Source organism: Hippoglossus hippoglossus, chromosome 7 (assembly GCF_009819705.1).
Source record: "Hippoglossus hippoglossus isolate fHipHip1 chromosome 7, fHipHip1.pri, whole genome shotgun sequence".
NCBI classification, from domain to species: Eukaryota; Metazoa; Chordata; class Actinopteri; order Pleuronectiformes; family Pleuronectidae; genus Hippoglossus; species Hippoglossus hippoglossus.
Genome location: NC_047157.1, coordinates 21,140,039 through 21,157,000, shown reverse-complemented (window position 1 = coordinate 21,157,000; position 16,962 = coordinate 21,140,039). Strand labels below are relative to the sequence as shown.

Genomic DNA, 16,962 nt, shown 5'->3' with positions numbered 1-16,962 from the left:
TGCTGGGTGGAGCAATTTATTTTCTCTATGTTGTAAAGAGTCCCAGATGTAAGAGTAGTGCAAAGTTACACGGGAATACGGTGATCATTACAGGTGAGTTGAGAACTGCAGAACTTCCTCCACAGGATTAACTATTAACATGCACACACTGGAAACTGCTCTTTCCATCTGAGGACACAGAACCAGAGATATGAATGATATATGGTATGAATACTAGTGATATTTTTCACAGGAAATATATCAGAAGGCTTCAAATCTTTTAAAACCCATTTAGGTTATGAAAGATATCACTGTGTTTGAACTTTGTCCAGGAATTTCAACCATTGAAGAGCAGGTGCGTTTTAGAGGTGTGTCCAAATCAAGGGTTTTGGATTTGAGATCGAAATTTCATTCTTCACAACAGCTGCTCACTACAGAGTCCAGAAGTATCTGCCACAGAAGATCAACATCAGCTGATTCCAGATGTTGTTGCCGAGGTCGAGAATGAAAAGCACAAGCTCGACTTTTGTGCCAAAATAGACAAAAGCGATATCAAAGTGAAAGAGACAAAAACAAAAACTCTGTTCTCAGAATCCGAACCTCAGTGAAGCCACAAATCGAACGTTAGTCCTGATGGTGACAGAGGACAGACACTGCTGTCCCGGTCCTCATTCATGTCCAAACTTTCATAGAAATCTAGTCACCGTTTTTGAGATTTTTCCAATCAGGACCAAACTGGTAGATTTAAAGTTGAGCCACGTCTCAAGCATGACTTCAACAAATCTTCCCTCCTTGATTCTGTCGTCCTTCTGCAGGAGCAAACACCGGCATCGGTAAGACCACGGCGATGGACCTGGCCAGGAGGGGGGCCAGAGTGATCCTCGCCTGCCGGGACAAGCGGCGAGCTGAGGCAGCCGTCCAGGAAATTGTCCAGGTGAGGACACAAGAGCTTAGAGGTCAGGAATATACCCCAATAATTTAGATTAAGGTTCATCTCACTTCAACTTGACATCATGACTCAGTAAACCTAAAATGTTCTTCCTCATATTATACGGCCAATGATACGTGTGACTTTTTATAACAACATCTGGTGTACCTCAAGGCTCCATCCTAGTTCCTCTTCTCTTTTACATTTAGTATGTAATCGCCTGCTATTCACTACTAATATTCACTACTATCATCTTCATTGTTATGCTGATGATTCACAGCTTTTCACACCAAGTTAAGCTCCCCATTTCTTTTCATTAGCGATAGTTTAGTGCGGTTTGTTGTATTAAAACAACACAGCTGAGAAACAAAACACTGGAAACCATGTAATGATTGAGAAACCTATTTTTCTAACCGCGTCGTGATCAGGAGACCAAGAACAAACAGGTGATCTTCATGCAGCTCAACCTGGCCAGTCTGAAGTCCGTTCGATCCTTCGCAGACAACTTCCTGCGGTCGGAGTCCAGGTTGGATCTTCTCATCAACAACGCAGGTCAGGCCTCTGTTATTAATCTGCATGCTTAACAGCACTGTGTGGACAGATTTTCTTGAGTATTGGGCCTTCAAAACCTTTCTCTGAGCTGGATGCATCATCTACCTGTGGGAGACACAGCTACCTGGGATTTCTTCAACTCTTAGAATGGAAGTTTTGTGTTGTGTTTAGTGTGTTTCTGGTGTTTCGGTCTTCAGGCCTGTTGAACTCTGGGAAAACGGAGGATGGTTTCGGGATGATATTCGGCGTCAATCACCTGGGTCACTTCCTGCTGACGGTGTTGCTGCTGGACCGGCTGAAGGCGAGTGGACCGAGCCGTGTGGTGAACTTGTCCTCCAGAGCCTTTGAGGCTGGGGAGGTGGATTTGAGCTTTCTGAGGACTCACAGAGATTTGGCTTTGGGCAGTAGCAACTTCCAGCTCCTCCTGACCTACAGCCACAGCAAACTGTGCAACAACCTCTTCACCTACGAGCTGGCAAAGAGACTGCAGGGCAGCGACGTCACCTGCTACAGCGTCCACCCAGGTCAGTTCACAGCAGCAGTCAACCACTGACTCTTCAACTCGTCTCACATGTTTGCTTGTTGCTTGTTATGTCTCCACGCCGGCGACACCCAGTGGCCAGGGGCATTATGTTCTCGAGTTGTCTGTCCTCCCGATACCGTGAACGAGATATCTTAAGAGTGCCTTGAGGAAATTTCCTCAAACTTGGTACAAATATTCTCTTGGACTCAAAGATGAACTGGTTAGGTTTGGTGCCTGGAGGTCAAAAGTCAAGGTCACCAGGGGGCTCCGTAACTTGGACATTCACACAGAGATGTTTTACCAGCTGTTTTCCTGCATTTAGCAGCTGTAACTGTATTTATTTTAGTCCGGATAATGTCTTTGTTCTCCTATTTTTATTATACAACAGTTTGAGCCTCGCAAAATATGAGGCTTTGCTGTCAGTTCATTATCTCTCTCTGTCTCTGTCTATCTTTCTCTGTCTGTCTCTGTCTGTCTGTCTCTGTCTCTCTCTGTCTTTCTGTCTCTCCCTCACATTGAGTCTGGTTCTTTATTCCAGTTAATGAGGAGTTTTTTCTCTCGCAGTCATCAGAGCTGCTCATTGTGGGAACTGTTGGTTTCTCTATCATTTTTAAGATCTCAACATTAATATGTAAAGTTTCTTCAGATAATGTTTATTATGATGATATACAAATAAAATCAGCAGCTCTACAGCTTAAACATTAAATAGGAAAACACGGTCTCAACTTTCTATCTCAATATTTTCTCTTCACTTAATTTTGACTAAGAATCATCAATTAATATGATTGGGATTTTTGTTGTTGTTCCACACATTTCATATTTCTCCTCTGGCAGTGACGTTCTTTTATTAACTCTCAGTAAATGTCTTGTCTCTCGGGTTCTTTTCTCTCCAGGATATGTGAAGACAGAGATTGGTCGTAACTTCAGCAACTGGTGGAAGTTCCTCTTTCGTTTTACCGAAGTCTTCACTAGAGATGCTGTGTCTGGATGTCAGACCACGCTCCACTGTGCCCTGGTACAAGGCATCGAACACCTCAGCGGCCATTTCTTCTCAGACTGCGCCCCAATGCTCAACATCGCGTCGAAGGCTAGAGACGATGCTGTGGCCAAAAAGCTGTGGGAGCTCAGTGAGACTTTCTGTGGTCTGTCTTAAAAGGAAACGTCAAATCTGAGCTTCGGTCTTTTTCTTCGGTGAACGTAACTCACGTTTTTCACCTCTGACACCTGAGCTGCTCATTAAAGTGCATAATTGTAAAAAAATTAAAATAAACACAAAGTCTGACATTTTTTTGATTGCAATTTTGACACATCTCTCACAAATCAATACAATTAATATATAATAATAAAAATTATATAAATGTACTGTATGTATTTATATGAATGTATGTATGTGTGTGTGTGTGCGTATGCGTGTGTGTATAGCTGACTTCATGCCTACCAAGCCTATGTTGTGTATGTTTACGTGTGTGTGTTAGCATGTGCACCATTAATCGTCAGCAACCTGACCGCTGGCTGCACCCGTGATTGGGAGCAGATGGGGACTGTTGGTGTGTGTGTGTGTGTGTGTGTGTGTGTGTGTGTGTGTGTGTGTGTGTGTGTGTGTGTGTGTGTGTGTGTTAGAAGGAGGAGGGGTGCGTGCTCTAGTTTAGGTGATGTATGGACTCTCACACCAACAAAGACCCTCCTTCAACCAATGTGTTTCCTATTAATTAAAAGGGAAGAATAATGGAGTCGGCGAGCGACTGCTTAAGCAGGAAGAATTTATAGCTCGGCTGTGACAAAAAGCAACCGACTCCATTTTTTATGCAAAAGTGGGGTAAAAAAAATAAAGAGTGGTACTATGTGGCAGCCACGAGCAGGGATGAGAGACCCTTCAGTGCAATCATCACTGCTCTCTGTGCTCGCGCTGACACAGCCCTGAAAACTAGAGTGAATGGAATGTTGTTTGCAGCACGTGGAGCTGCTCATAGTGGTGTAAAGCCTTAATCATAAAAGCAGTGTGAACAAGCTTAAGATACAGAGGTTGAGTCAATGGAAAAATGTGAAGCTTGCAGTTGCTGAAGCATTTTTTTTACAGTCGCCGCTCCAGCTCTCGACACGTCTGTTTATCTCCTCGCTTTTCAATAACTCGTCAGCTGAGATCTAAACAAGCCATCATCCTTTCACTGTGAGAATGTTTGTGCTCTTGTATGTCATCAATGCACACTCGAGCAGCACAATGAACATCTTGAATAACAGCATCTTGCTCTTGTTAAAAATGCAAAAAGATTCAACCAGAGTTTACTGAGGATGCTCATATTAACTCAAGGAAAATGTCATGATACAAAAGGCACAGATCTCACCTCAGTGACGACTCTGCATTTAAAAGCTGTATTATTATCAGACTATTAGAAGCCAACTGATGCTGATATTAGGGGGTCAGAAATGACCTATACATTATATCGAAAGTATAGGTAGACACAGCCCACGACATATATATCAATCAATGTTTATTTGGGCTCCTCTTGGTTCCAATTTACTTTGTATTTCCTTGAAACTCATCCAACCTTAAGTTAAAGCTGCCATAAGTATTAAACTTAATAAGGCAGAGGATCAGCCAAAAATAACTCAAATGGCACTGAGTAGAGCGCATACCTCCACCAAGGCCAAACAATTCATTAGGATTAGAGGGAAACCTGTGTCCTCCAGTTTCCTTCTGGGCTCAACAACCTGTCGATGATGATCCACATCGACCTGTGCTCTGATGACAGTGGTCCTCCTGAACACCACATACACACCAAGTGATGTATAATTACTGCACATTGAGCTGGTGGATCGAGCCACAGCCGTAGCAGGAACAGAATATCACACTTTCTCAAATAGTGTGATCCTGACCACCGTAAAGATGCACAGAGCTGATAAACTGCTCTTATAACATGAAGAGGGTTCACACACACACACACACACACACACACACACACACACACACACACACACACACACACACACACACACACACACACACACACACACACACACACACACACACACACACACACACACACACACACACACACACACACCTTCATCGGTCACCTCAGTCTGAACCAGGAAGAAAACGTAGAGAGCCACGTGCTGAAGAAATGTGTGAACATGGCCGTTGGGGAGCGAGAGTACGACAACCTCTATCTTTTGGTAACAAAGTCCATTTCAACCTGCACACTCATCAGTCAGCGTGTTTTATGATTGTCAAGCAGAGGATCTGCGACAGTAAACTCTGAACTAGTTCCTGATCCAAAATGGACGTGTGAAAGCCAACATGAATAAGTGCGTCTGTGAAATAACACCTCACACCTCCAGAGAGGGGCCTGTGATCAGAGCTGATACTGATGCTGCTTGGATCTGAATCAGACAAAGTTACAAGACTCGATACCTGCAGCAACAGAATGGGGCCATATCTGGAACCTGTAGTACAAATGACTACAAATGGGGTGTGTAAGTTAATGAGTTTGAGGGATTATCAGTCGTGGAAATATTGCCCAGAGGGTTGTGATACGAGGAAACAGGATTTTTTAATGTGATCACTCTATACAATACGTTATAACGTAATCTACCAGGACGTATGAGCATGGATGGATTATTATGGCCACAGGCCCTAGACACAAAATAAAAAACACAAAACTTAACACGTTAAAAATAGCCTAAAAATAAATCTCAAGGACAAGGGCCCCCATTGGCTCCTGGGACCTTGGCACGCGCCCATGCGGTAATCCGTCACAGCATATGAATAGTCTATAAGGCACTTTGCCAAGAGGTTGGTATGAGTCTGTGACTGTATAAAAAGATGGACAACATGACAGCTCCCCAAAATCCTAAATTCCTGCCACCTCCATGTAAGCGGATGGGACATGGGCCAAACTTAAAACTCAACATAAATGTCAAATAAATTTCTCTCAGAGATGGTTCCTGACACTTTAGGTCCTTCTTCAAGTTTAGATACAGATTCTTAAAATTGTCGTTGTGCAATCACCTACCATTGTTTTAGTCGAGATGAATAATTGAACTACACAAACACACAGTCCAGTTAAGGTCATGTCACGAAGTGATTGAGTCTTTTTCCCTCACAGTGGACATTTGGAACTCGGAGCTCGGAGAGAGAGACGGAGCCCATTAACCAGACAAAAAGCCAAACATTTCACTTTGGCCTTTTATCAAGAAACTTGCAAAAATGGACTAAATAATTAGGTGCCGCTGATATGATCTGCCGTCGGTGATCATTAATTTGAACCAGTGGAAGTGACCAGCCAAAACTGAGGAGCAGAGATAAACTGATATTAGTTCACTGCGGATAGATGAACGTGGATGTGCATCGGCCAATAAGAAGAAATTGCAGGACAGATATGTCAAATTTGTTTTTCAAGGGTTATTGAAAAACAGTGCCTCCATTACATCATTTGTCCACCAGAGAAAACATGTGGTTCATGTCTTTGTTACATTGTTTACACGTAATCGGGATTGTTTTGGTTTCTCATTGCAACTAAGGGTGCAAACTAAAGACGTATGTGTGTGTGACATACGTACGTCCTGTGGTCATCACCTACTGTGTCTACCTATACTCGGCATTCATTGGTTTGTCGATGGGCGTGTGTTTGACATCGGCTCGTTGTCAGTTCGTCTATTGTATTTGATTTGCTTACTTTTTTGTATCAAGTACAGAAAAGAGTAATGTTTCAGTTTGAATGGAGAAAAATAATGAACCCCTTCACTTTGTGTATTTCGTTGCGACTGTAATATCATTGGAGTGGCATCACCAGCAAAATGAAGGTCTTTGTCGTTCAAAAATTATATCGTCTGAGGCTAAGTCTATAAAGCAATCGTGCCTCAGCTTCTTTTTCCATTGTTCTACCTGTCTTATCTTCCTATTGGACCAAAGTCCGAACTACACAAACAATTTTTTTCACACTGCAGACGAACCAAAACATGTTTTGTTTGATCCAGACCTAGATCACCTGTTTTTGTCAGACCACATTTTGGTCCATTGGTTCAGACTGAGGTCAAAGGAAATTCTCTCATCGGTTATTATGGTCGGGACTAAACTGAGGAGTCCAAAGGTCTGGACATAACAGGAAGGTGTGAAAGCCCTCACAAAGAAAAAATTACAGTTACTATATAATAATAAAAAATTTCGATAGCGATACTGAGAAGCCTGCTAACACTATTAAACTAATTATTATTCCAGCTTCGCAATTCAAGGTATTTTGCCAAACAGGAACTGGAAGTTTTTTAATTTATTTGAATATACTAACAATTACAGTGGAAAATGCCAAAAGTGAGTATTAGAACCACCCTTTGATTAAACAGTCGCATCCAGCCAAAAAACTGTGAAGCATCATTGGGTGACTGATGAAAAATGAAATTCAAGTTTGTTCTGTGTGAGCTTCTCTCTCGTCCCTTCTTTCACCCCCGTCTCTTCTCTCTGTAACAGGAGTCCCCCCCCCCCCTCTCTGCATCTGTCTTCTGTAAAGACTGTGAATAAGGGAAATTGTGTGCACCAGCCAGCACACACAACAGCGCAGTGAAGAACGCATAAAAGTACATTGTGTGTAAGTGTGTGTGCGAGTGTGTACTTTGGGTGACTCTGCTTTCGTTTTGCTTCACCCCCCCTCCCAACAAATCCAGCACTCACACTGGAGCAAAATAGGAGCCGAGCCACATCTTGGCACCTTGCCTCCCCTTAAACAAATCAGACCACAGAGGCTAATAAAAAACTCCAAAGCTCTCCTCCACAGACGAGGGGGTACCGAAGAGGGGAGCCATTCTCAGCTGCCCCGCGCCGACTAAAATGAACTTGTACGAGACGGAGCGTTGCTTTTCAGCCGGGACAAAAAGTGCCAGTCTCCCCAACGTCTCCGCCATCCACCCCCCCCTTTGTTCACTGTTAAATACTTCTTCAATGTGATGTTCTTAACTAGCCGTGGTTGAAAAAACAAACCGCTTCTCAGATCAGTGACAAAGTGGGAGTGAAGTTTCCATCTTTAGACCAATTACTGCTATCATAGCACAGTGCCTGCTGCTTCAAACTTCACACTTCACAGAGGGATGAGAGGAGATGGAGGAGGAAGAAAAGCAGAGGGAGAGCGTCTGGCTTGGGGCAGAGAGAGGCCAGGCAGGTCTAAAAATCTAAAACGCATCCAGCCATCCAGGGCGTGTCTGCCGTAGGCTGCCATCAAACATGCATTTACATATTCAAAAAAGGAAACAGGCCTTCGCATGAGTCATCCTTTCCAAGAAGGTAGAGGAAACCAAGCTCGCAGCGCCGCGCTACAGTACACAACACAAACAGTAGCCGGCTCACAGATAGGACAAACTGTTGAAAGAGAAGTGACCGTAAAAAGAAGCGAAAGACAAATTATTGCATCAGGTTTTTGTAATAACAGCCCGAGGCCATTTTAAAATGACTTTACAGTGCAACATCTGCTTTGAGTACAGGCCGACACTCAATGCAATAAAACAGGCAATTTTCTTCTCTTGGGATATAAATACTATAAGACCACATTTGAAGATCAAAAAACGAGGGGATCACTGCACACACGCACGGCTTCATGTCTGTTATATATTCGTGTTTCTCCTGATGAACTGACCTTGGCACCTGACTGGTCCGTGGTACCTGTGCTTCTTTCTCTACTATAGAGAAAACACACTGTTTTAATAATACACATATGTTACAATTTACAAACGCTCACTATTCAATTTAAAATATTAATTCGTAGGGTTAGGGTATTTTCGGTATAAAAATAATAGATTTTTTAATGATATCTGTGGTGATACCTTTAAAGTATATGCAATGCTCAGGAGAGAAATATGAAAAACAAAAAAAAGAGCGAACTATACCATTGTGATTTGTTTTTAATCAAAATTACTGTAACAGAGCTTCACTGCTTCACTTCACGATTGAAAACTGACCATTAAATAAACTAACAACAAACTTTTACTAAGATAATTTCAAAACAGCTTATTTTTATTCATTTGGCTCTTCTTTTTCATCCAGATATATTTGTGTTCTTCCTGTTTTGCATCCTTGTCGCGTTGACACATGATCAACGCACACACTCGCCCGCTCTGAATTTTCCAGACACGGACTCAAGCTGACATGTTCCAGACATTTCACTAGGGGGCTGGCAGGAAAGGTTCAGGAAAATGGCCAGATCAACTGACTCTGACATTTGGCAAATTTCGGGAAAATGTCCAGACTTCAGCGCACGTCTGAAAGCAGCAACAGAAATTGAGAACTTGCAGGTGCAAACTACTTCAGTTTCTGCTTCAGTGTGCCAATGCTGACACATCCGAATAAGTGACAAATCGAAAAAGCTTCATTGTCTAAACTATTCCGTGCCCCCCACTTGAACTTTGTGCTGTATGGATGCATTTGTTACACTTCTCCTATCATCAAGTCAGATTTTCCCCCAATTTGTCAACCGTCAGTACATCATGTACTGCGAGTTAACGTGCTGCTTATTTTACTTTGTCAAAACTTCTTGACCCTGCATAAAAAAGTTCAACCTGTGCCTCCGAGTCAAACGAGTCGCTCTCAGTGTCAATGTTGACACTGTTTGTGTGCGCAGTAAATGAGCGCGCCACAGTCAGGTTTGGGCAGTCACACAACAGTTGAAGAGTCTCTACGTTACCTCCATGAACGGTGTCAGGGGACGTGAGCTGCACGCCCTAAATGAGGGCTGACCGAGATCATTAAAAGTCTTTGCTGGACTGTAATCTTGCGTTTCAGTCGAACCCTGAGCAGAATAACTGTGCATGTTGTCAACAACAGCTTTATTTGAACCTGGCCACGTGCTGAACATGTGTGTGGAGAGGAAGGAGGGAGGGTGGGGGGGGGGGGGGGGGGGGGGGGGGGGGGTGGAGGACAGTATGAAGGAATGGACACATTCTTGTTTGTCAAGTGACAACAGTAATGTTGCAGAGCCAGCAACCGTCCCTGATTAGATAAGGACAGTAAACCACACGTGTCCTCATTTCTCACCTTCACTTGACATGGACTGTGTCACATGGACAGACTTTTTATTCTCAGTGTCAGAACGTGTGGGGACTGTTCACGTGTAACGCGTAGCAACAGTTGAACACGTCTGCGTAGTTGAGCAGAAAACTAGGTTAAATAAAACGCCTCATTGGAAACCATCACTTATTCAGGAGCTTTACATTATCATAACATATAGTTCCATTTCTCTGAGGTAATTAACAATGAGCCGAAAGACGAGGCTGTCAAATATAAAGACAGTGAGTGACTGGAGATTTAGTAAATACTTAAAACATTCCTGACAGACTAGGGTAAATTGCCTAGTTACAGGCCTCATGGGGAAGAGAAGGAAAATCCGGTGAAATTGCAGATAAACAGTTGTCAACTGCTTTTTGTCGCTGGTGAAATGAATCAGAAGCAGGAGGGGGAAAAATAGACAAATCTCTACAGTCATTCAGCCCAGGCACAATGAGGCCACGGGCTGTGGATGTGGCTAGTTTTCCAGACTGTTCTTGCCTAATTAGTGGAACAGGTCAATCAATAACCCCCCCCCCCCCCCCCCCCCCCCCCCCCCCCCCTCCATCTCTAACCACGCCTCTGACCCTCATTCTGTCACCACTGTAACGTGCAGGTTTTTCCTCTTTTCACGGCAGAAACAATATGCACATATTATGCACTATGCAACACAACAGGGGGACAGGTCAACAGCAGCAGCACCTTCATCCGCCAATATATTCATCACACAGATAAATTAAAACAGCTTCAAATAAAACTGATCATAGATTTACTGCACGACTGTTGATTAGATGATTAGCCATTTATTTAAGTGAGGTGTAAACCACATGGCCATCAAGTAGTTACTCTGTAATTTAGCATTCAAACACAAAATTAGAGAATTTACGATACCAGCTTTGGAAATGCCTCTAATAGTGCAGAAGTCCTTGTACCACTCCGATAATGCATCTTTAAAATATATTAGTTTCATCCAGATACAACTGCAATTTTCTTTTCCCGGAAATCAGCAGTAGCGCTGAACTACCACATGTACCGTGCTATAGTCAGGCCATACAACAATGATAGCAGTAATCCCTTCCATACAGAGTTAGTATCATACAGCCGTTAAAATATGTTGGTTAAGTTGTTATTTTTTAAAATGCACTGCTATTGGATTGGCACTCGGTAAAGGCCGATATTCCAGGTATCGGAATCGGGAATCAGCAGTGGAGTAAGCATTTAAATTTAGAAAGTTGCAATACTGAGATAGAAAAATACTCCTATACAAGTACAAGTATCAGAGAGGACATATTAATACATGATTTTGAGAGTGTAATATTACTGAATTATTATTACTGATAATAATGTGTAAGCAGAATATTACTGTTGTTTGAGTTGGAGCTAGTTTGAACGATTTTATATTTTGTGTAAATGCTGTAAATGTGTTGAATTGTCATGAAGCAAAAGGTATAAAACTGGCCTGGTTGGAAAACATAAAAACTTGAATTTTTTATTTATACTCATATACAATACTTGAGTAAATGTACATGGTTACAAACCAAATTACATGACACGTAGAGAGGGTAATCAAAGCTATAGTATACACACCTACCACTGATCCTGTGTAAATGGAGACGACCAGGAAATACCCCATGACTAACACACGTAAATGGTCGAATGTGTTCCGTATCCTGTATCAAAAGCAGCCTTTGTACATCGAAGCTGAGTAATGTTGCGAGGTGAACATAAAGGTCAATTAACGAAACTTGGTGCAGTTGAAAACAAATTTTTAAAAAGGCATGGGGGGGGGGGCGTTAGTGTGAAAGAACAGTATGTCAGCGTAAAGGTGTTTTTCTCACAAGATAATTGCATGCATATAAAACTCAAGCTCTTCACTGCTGCCAGGAAAAAAGAGCAATTCTTCTGCTGACGTGTGTCGATGAGTGAGTGTGTGAGCGAAAAAGAAAAAAAAAAAGCTGAGAGTTTCTTTAGTGGGAATGGGACATAATTGGCTCACAATAACCCATCAGTGTGGTCTTAGCGAGAGAACACCATCTTCTCCTCAACCTCTACTTTCCCTCCGCGCCTCCTTCCTCACACTCTCTCGCTGTGACAGTGAGGGAGCAGATTCGACACATAAACACCCCCCCCATCCCTCTTTCCCTCCCTCCTCCTCCTCCTCCTCCCTCTGTTTATTTACTCAGTCCAAAAACTGCACAGCACAGGGAAAAAAAATGATGGGGGGTGGGACGTGTGGAGGAAGAGGAGAGAAGAAGAGGAGAGGAGGGAGGTAGACACACACACACACTGCAGATTCAGCTGTGCACACGTGGATGACACACACACACACACACACACACACACACACACACACACACACACACACACACACACACACACACACACACACACACACACACACACACACACACACACACACACACACACACACACACACACACACACACACACACACACACACTCCTGGTGGAGCATCTAAATCACATTAGCTGCCTGCCTGACATCCATCACTCCCACAGACAAAAGCACATGCCGGAGAGGCAGGGAAACTGCATGGCAACATGCATAACCACCCACAAACAAACACACACACACACACACAGACACACTCGGTCACAGAGCAGCCAACACACCTTGAAAACATACGACAGGAAAAAGAAAACCTCTCACAATATTCCCCAATCAGAAATCAACCGGCATTCACTTGCACACACATCACTGTCAGGACGCATCAACTGTACGTTCAGGGATACACTCATTCGCCCCCATGCTGCTGCAGCTGTGTGCGTGTGCGTGTCTGTGCGTGTCTGTGTGTGTGTGTGTGTGTGCGCTCAGCAAAGTTGCATTAGCATCAGACAATTCTATGATAATGCAATGAAAAAAAACAAACATGGTTGCTTTAAATATTTAGAGCGGAAGCAGGGGCAGAGCGATATCTTGAGAAATCTTTTTTTCTGTCGGTATCAATCTTCTTTCCCATTAGAGGGGGATGGGGCCCCTTATCTAACAGTGTGTATTTGTGTGTTTGTGTGTGTTTGTTGGGGGGGGGGGTGCCTCTTATCTTGAAGATGGTATGGGTGCATGTCAGTGGGGTGCTCCTTACCTAATGGGATGCATGGGGAGTGCCTGTGTGTGTGTATTTGTTTGTGTGTGTGTGTGTGTTTTTATCTAATGGCCTGTCTCTTGGGAAAAGTAATTGGCTGGTGGAAGAAGAAGGAGGGCAGAGGATAGAGGACTAGAGGACGAGAGAGGAGGAGAGAGAAGGAGAAGAGTTTTCGAGAGACCAGACAAACTTGACGTATGCTCTGTACATCAGAGGACCATATGGTGCCCACTGTGCGGCAGAGGCAGGCAGGGCACCACAGCGCAGCCCTCATCCACTCGTTTATCAAGCCAGTCTCAGCTCCCACAGATTCTCCCTCCCTCCCTCTCTCCCTCCCTCCGCCTCTGTCTGGTTAACTCAATAACATCCACATCCTCCTCTCTTAACTCACTGCAAAAAAAAAAAAAAAAAAAACCCATCCAGCCTCCTCTCTCCTCCTGCTTTCTCTCATCCCAGACAACCGGTTCTGGCTAGCGTCTCCTCCACACCTCCACACCTAGATGCTGCAGCAACCCCTCGACTCATTGTAGAGCGCTTAATCCGAACCAAAAAGGATTACTTCCATCGCATTAAAATCTGACAACTGACGGTGCCCGGTATGTGACATCTTTGATGATGACGACGAGCACTCGAGAGCATGTTTACACGTGCACGTGTGCAGCACAAGAGGGAGGGGGGGGGGGGGGGGGGAGAAGATGCCAAAATAACTCAACAATTACAGTAGACACATCTCCGCCGCCGTGCTGTGTAGTTAAGGAATGGCTAATGACCGATATGCAGCTGCAAGCCGGTGTGTCTACGTGCATGCATCAAAGCGGTGAAGTGAGAGGGCTGCTCTTTTAAATGGCTCATGAAATAATTTAAAATCGGCCCGTTATGCGCGCACACACACACACACACACACACACACACACACACACACACACACACACACACACACACACACACACACACACACACACACACACACACACACACACACACACACACACACACACACACACACACACACACACACACACACACACACACTCCATCCCAGTCGTTTGATGTGTAATGAGAGAAACCATTAGCAGTAAAAATGGGCTCTCCCCGCCCTGTCGCTCAGCAGATTTTAGTCAGAGCGACAGTTATATGTCTATTTATACATTCACTCCCCTTTACATTGTCTTATTCTCTGACAGGGAGCAGTTTGTGCAGCACCGAGTCGGGCTGCGTTTCCTCCTGCCCTGCTCTCCCCGTGTCCTCTTCTTCTTCTTCTTCTACTGCTTCTCTCCCTCTGTCTCTACTCCCATCCCCCCTCTCTCTGGCTGTCTCCTTCCTCTCCATACCCTTCCCCCAGCTCTTTCCTGCTCTGTGCCTCCCTCCCTCCCTCCCTGCCTGCCTGCCTGCCTGCCTGCCTGCTTGCTTGCCTCCCTCCCTCCCTCCCTCTCATCAGGCTATATGCAGCAAGGCACAAATTCATCAGGGGAAAGAGAGAGAGAGCAAGAGAGAGAGAGAGAGAGAAAGAGAGAGAGAGAGAGAGAGAGAGAGTCAAGGAGAGCTGGAGATAGAGGAGGGGGTTTTGAAACGGAGCCTGGTTCGGACTGAAAAGAGAGCAAAACAAGAGCGAATGACAGACTAACGGGGAATGAAAGGATGCACGGCAGAGAGAAAAAGGCAGAGGAGAAAGTGAGAGGCATCGGGAAAAAGAGAAGGTGGGGGGGGGGGCTAGGTTGGTGGGAGACTAGCGGCGAGGAGGGGGGGAAAAGCTCGCTCTCACTATAGCGATGGGCGTTCCTCTCCCCGGTTCCTGCGGGGTCAAAAGTTTACTGTGGTTTTAATTTCACCTTTCCGCAGCCAATCAGAGTGCGTCCCCGGCTGCTGGGGGAACTTTGACCTAGTCGGAGAATTTGACTGTCAAGATCTGAAACTCGCCTCTGCTTCTCTCACTTTGTTCCGTTTTCTTCTGTTTCTTATTTTTTATTTTCACTTTTACCATGCAGTGGACACCCCCCCTCTCCTGCTTCATGTTTATCTGAAGGTCCTTGATGACAGAGGACAGAAAAATAAATGAAACCCAGTTGTTTCTGTTGTCTAAAGGGATTGTGAGAAGGGGGAGGAAAATTGAGCCTTCATTGTTTTTCGACATTTCTGTACTTTTCCTAAGCTTGACGAACCAGACGCCACCTAGACGGCGTGTGGGTCGAAAAAACCACAAGATCAACAGCCTCTGCTCCAGGATGAACACTGACACTGAGGTCCACAGTCCACACACCACTTGATCCAAACAACATGCACATAAACACTCACAGACCGAGTGCAGGGACACACCCCGCACTCTGCCAGTGAGCAGAACGGTTGGTGTATAAGCACTTGTTTGAGTGTGTGTGTGTGTGTGTGTGTGTGTGTGTGTGTGTGTGTGTGTGTGTGTGTGTGTGTGTGTGTGTGTGTGTGTGTGTGTGTGTGTGTGTGTGTGTGTGTGTGTGTGTGTGTGTGTGTGTGTGTGTGCAGGCATGTGAGAGTGGAGAGAGTGTAAGTGTGTATCTATGAAAGGGGAGGAGGCTGCAGTTAGATCATAGCATCAGAGAGGGGAGGGGTGGCTCTGCAAATAGAGCGAGCAGAGAGTCGGCATGGCTGGCGACAGTAGAATGGCTTCAAGCCTCTTGTAAGGAGACGAGACCGTGTGCGTGTGTGTGTGTGTGTGTTTTTCTGTGGCCGCTTCATCACTGTCTGAGTTTGTATGTGCGTGTTTGATTAATTAACAGCCACAGTCACTGAAGAAGCTCCCTGTTGTTCTATTCTCCCCACATCAACTGCACAATTGCTCCCACCCTCCTCCTCCTCCATCCACCTGACTGCGATAATAAGGCACATGCAGGCGTGAGCACACACACTCTCACACACAGACACACTCTCACACACAGACACACTCTCACACACAGACACACACACACGAGCGCACATCCTCATGAGAGAGCACCAGGCTTTCACGGGTGTGAGCAGATGAAGTGTAGACTCTGAGACCTGACGAGATATATAGCCGCCCTCCACCTGTAGCTGACTTTCTTTTCCCATTTAGCACTAAAAAAAAATGTCTGTTGTATTCAGCTTCACTCCAAGAATAATTCTGGTGATATTTTATATTTTTCTTATTGCCACCAAAAGCAATAAGACGCAGACAGAAACAATAAAAAAAGATTTTCAGTCAATCCCACATACACTGTTCTGCTACTTATAATATTTACAATACTTAAGCATTGAATCCAACACCGAACAGTGCTCAACAATGGTACCACTTATTCAAGCATTTAAAATTTAATGTCCAGCTGTTTTAGGGAATTATATAGCCTTTTTAAAAACATATATAAATTTGTGACCCCCTCCCCCCTATTTTCATGGCATTTTATGGACAATGACAAAAATACGGTCTTTCACCAGCCCTAATATTACTTTTTTCTAAATGTTTATTACATGTATCCCTGAGGCAAGTATGAGAAGTTTTTTTAAAGATTTAATATTAATACTCATATTTAATACAATTTGTTCCAACTGTAGTGTGTTAAAAATCAGGTCTATGACAAGGTCTTTCCTTATCAAGGAAATATCTCAAACATTCACTGATTCCAGCTTCTCAAATGTGACCATTTCCTGTTACGAGTACTAAGTGACGTCTTTAAAAAGGTCCCATGTTTGCAGAAATTTGATTTCCATGTCCTATTTCATTATAAAGTAGGCTGTGAAAGTGCGCCAGTCATAAAGAAGTACACAAAGTGCTTATTCAGCTTCTGTAACTTTGTGATGTCACAACATCCAGCCCACAACCTGACCCACATGGACCAACCAGCCAACCCTGAAGGATTTGATTTTTCCAA

The 16,962-nt window shown here is 44.1% G+C and overlaps 2 protein-coding genes across 3 annotated transcripts in view; one reads left to right on the top strand and one right to left on the bottom strand.

Annotated features, from left to right (window-relative positions):
* The window catches only part of LOC117764147 (retinol dehydrogenase 11-like), a 3,375-nt gene extending 144 nt beyond the window's left edge, over positions 1-3,231 (top strand). Inside the window, exons 1-5 of the mRNA XM_034589705.1 lie at positions 1-93; positions 795-913; positions 1,336-1,459; positions 1,657-1,983; positions 2,876-3,231. The exon at positions 1-93 is cut by the window's left edge and continues 144 nt beyond it. Of these exons, the coding sequence (XP_034445596.1) occupies positions 1-93; positions 795-913; positions 1,336-1,459; positions 1,657-1,983; positions 2,876-3,135 (923 nt within the window). The 3' untranslated portion in view covers positions 3,136-3,231. The remainder of the gene's footprint in view (positions 94-794; positions 914-1,335; positions 1,460-1,656; positions 1,984-2,875) is intronic.
* LOC117764145 (nuclear receptor coactivator 3-like) overlaps positions 1-16,962 on the bottom strand; it is a 59,875-nt gene that overhangs the window by 26,030 nt on the left and 16,883 nt on the right. The window lies entirely within an intron of this gene.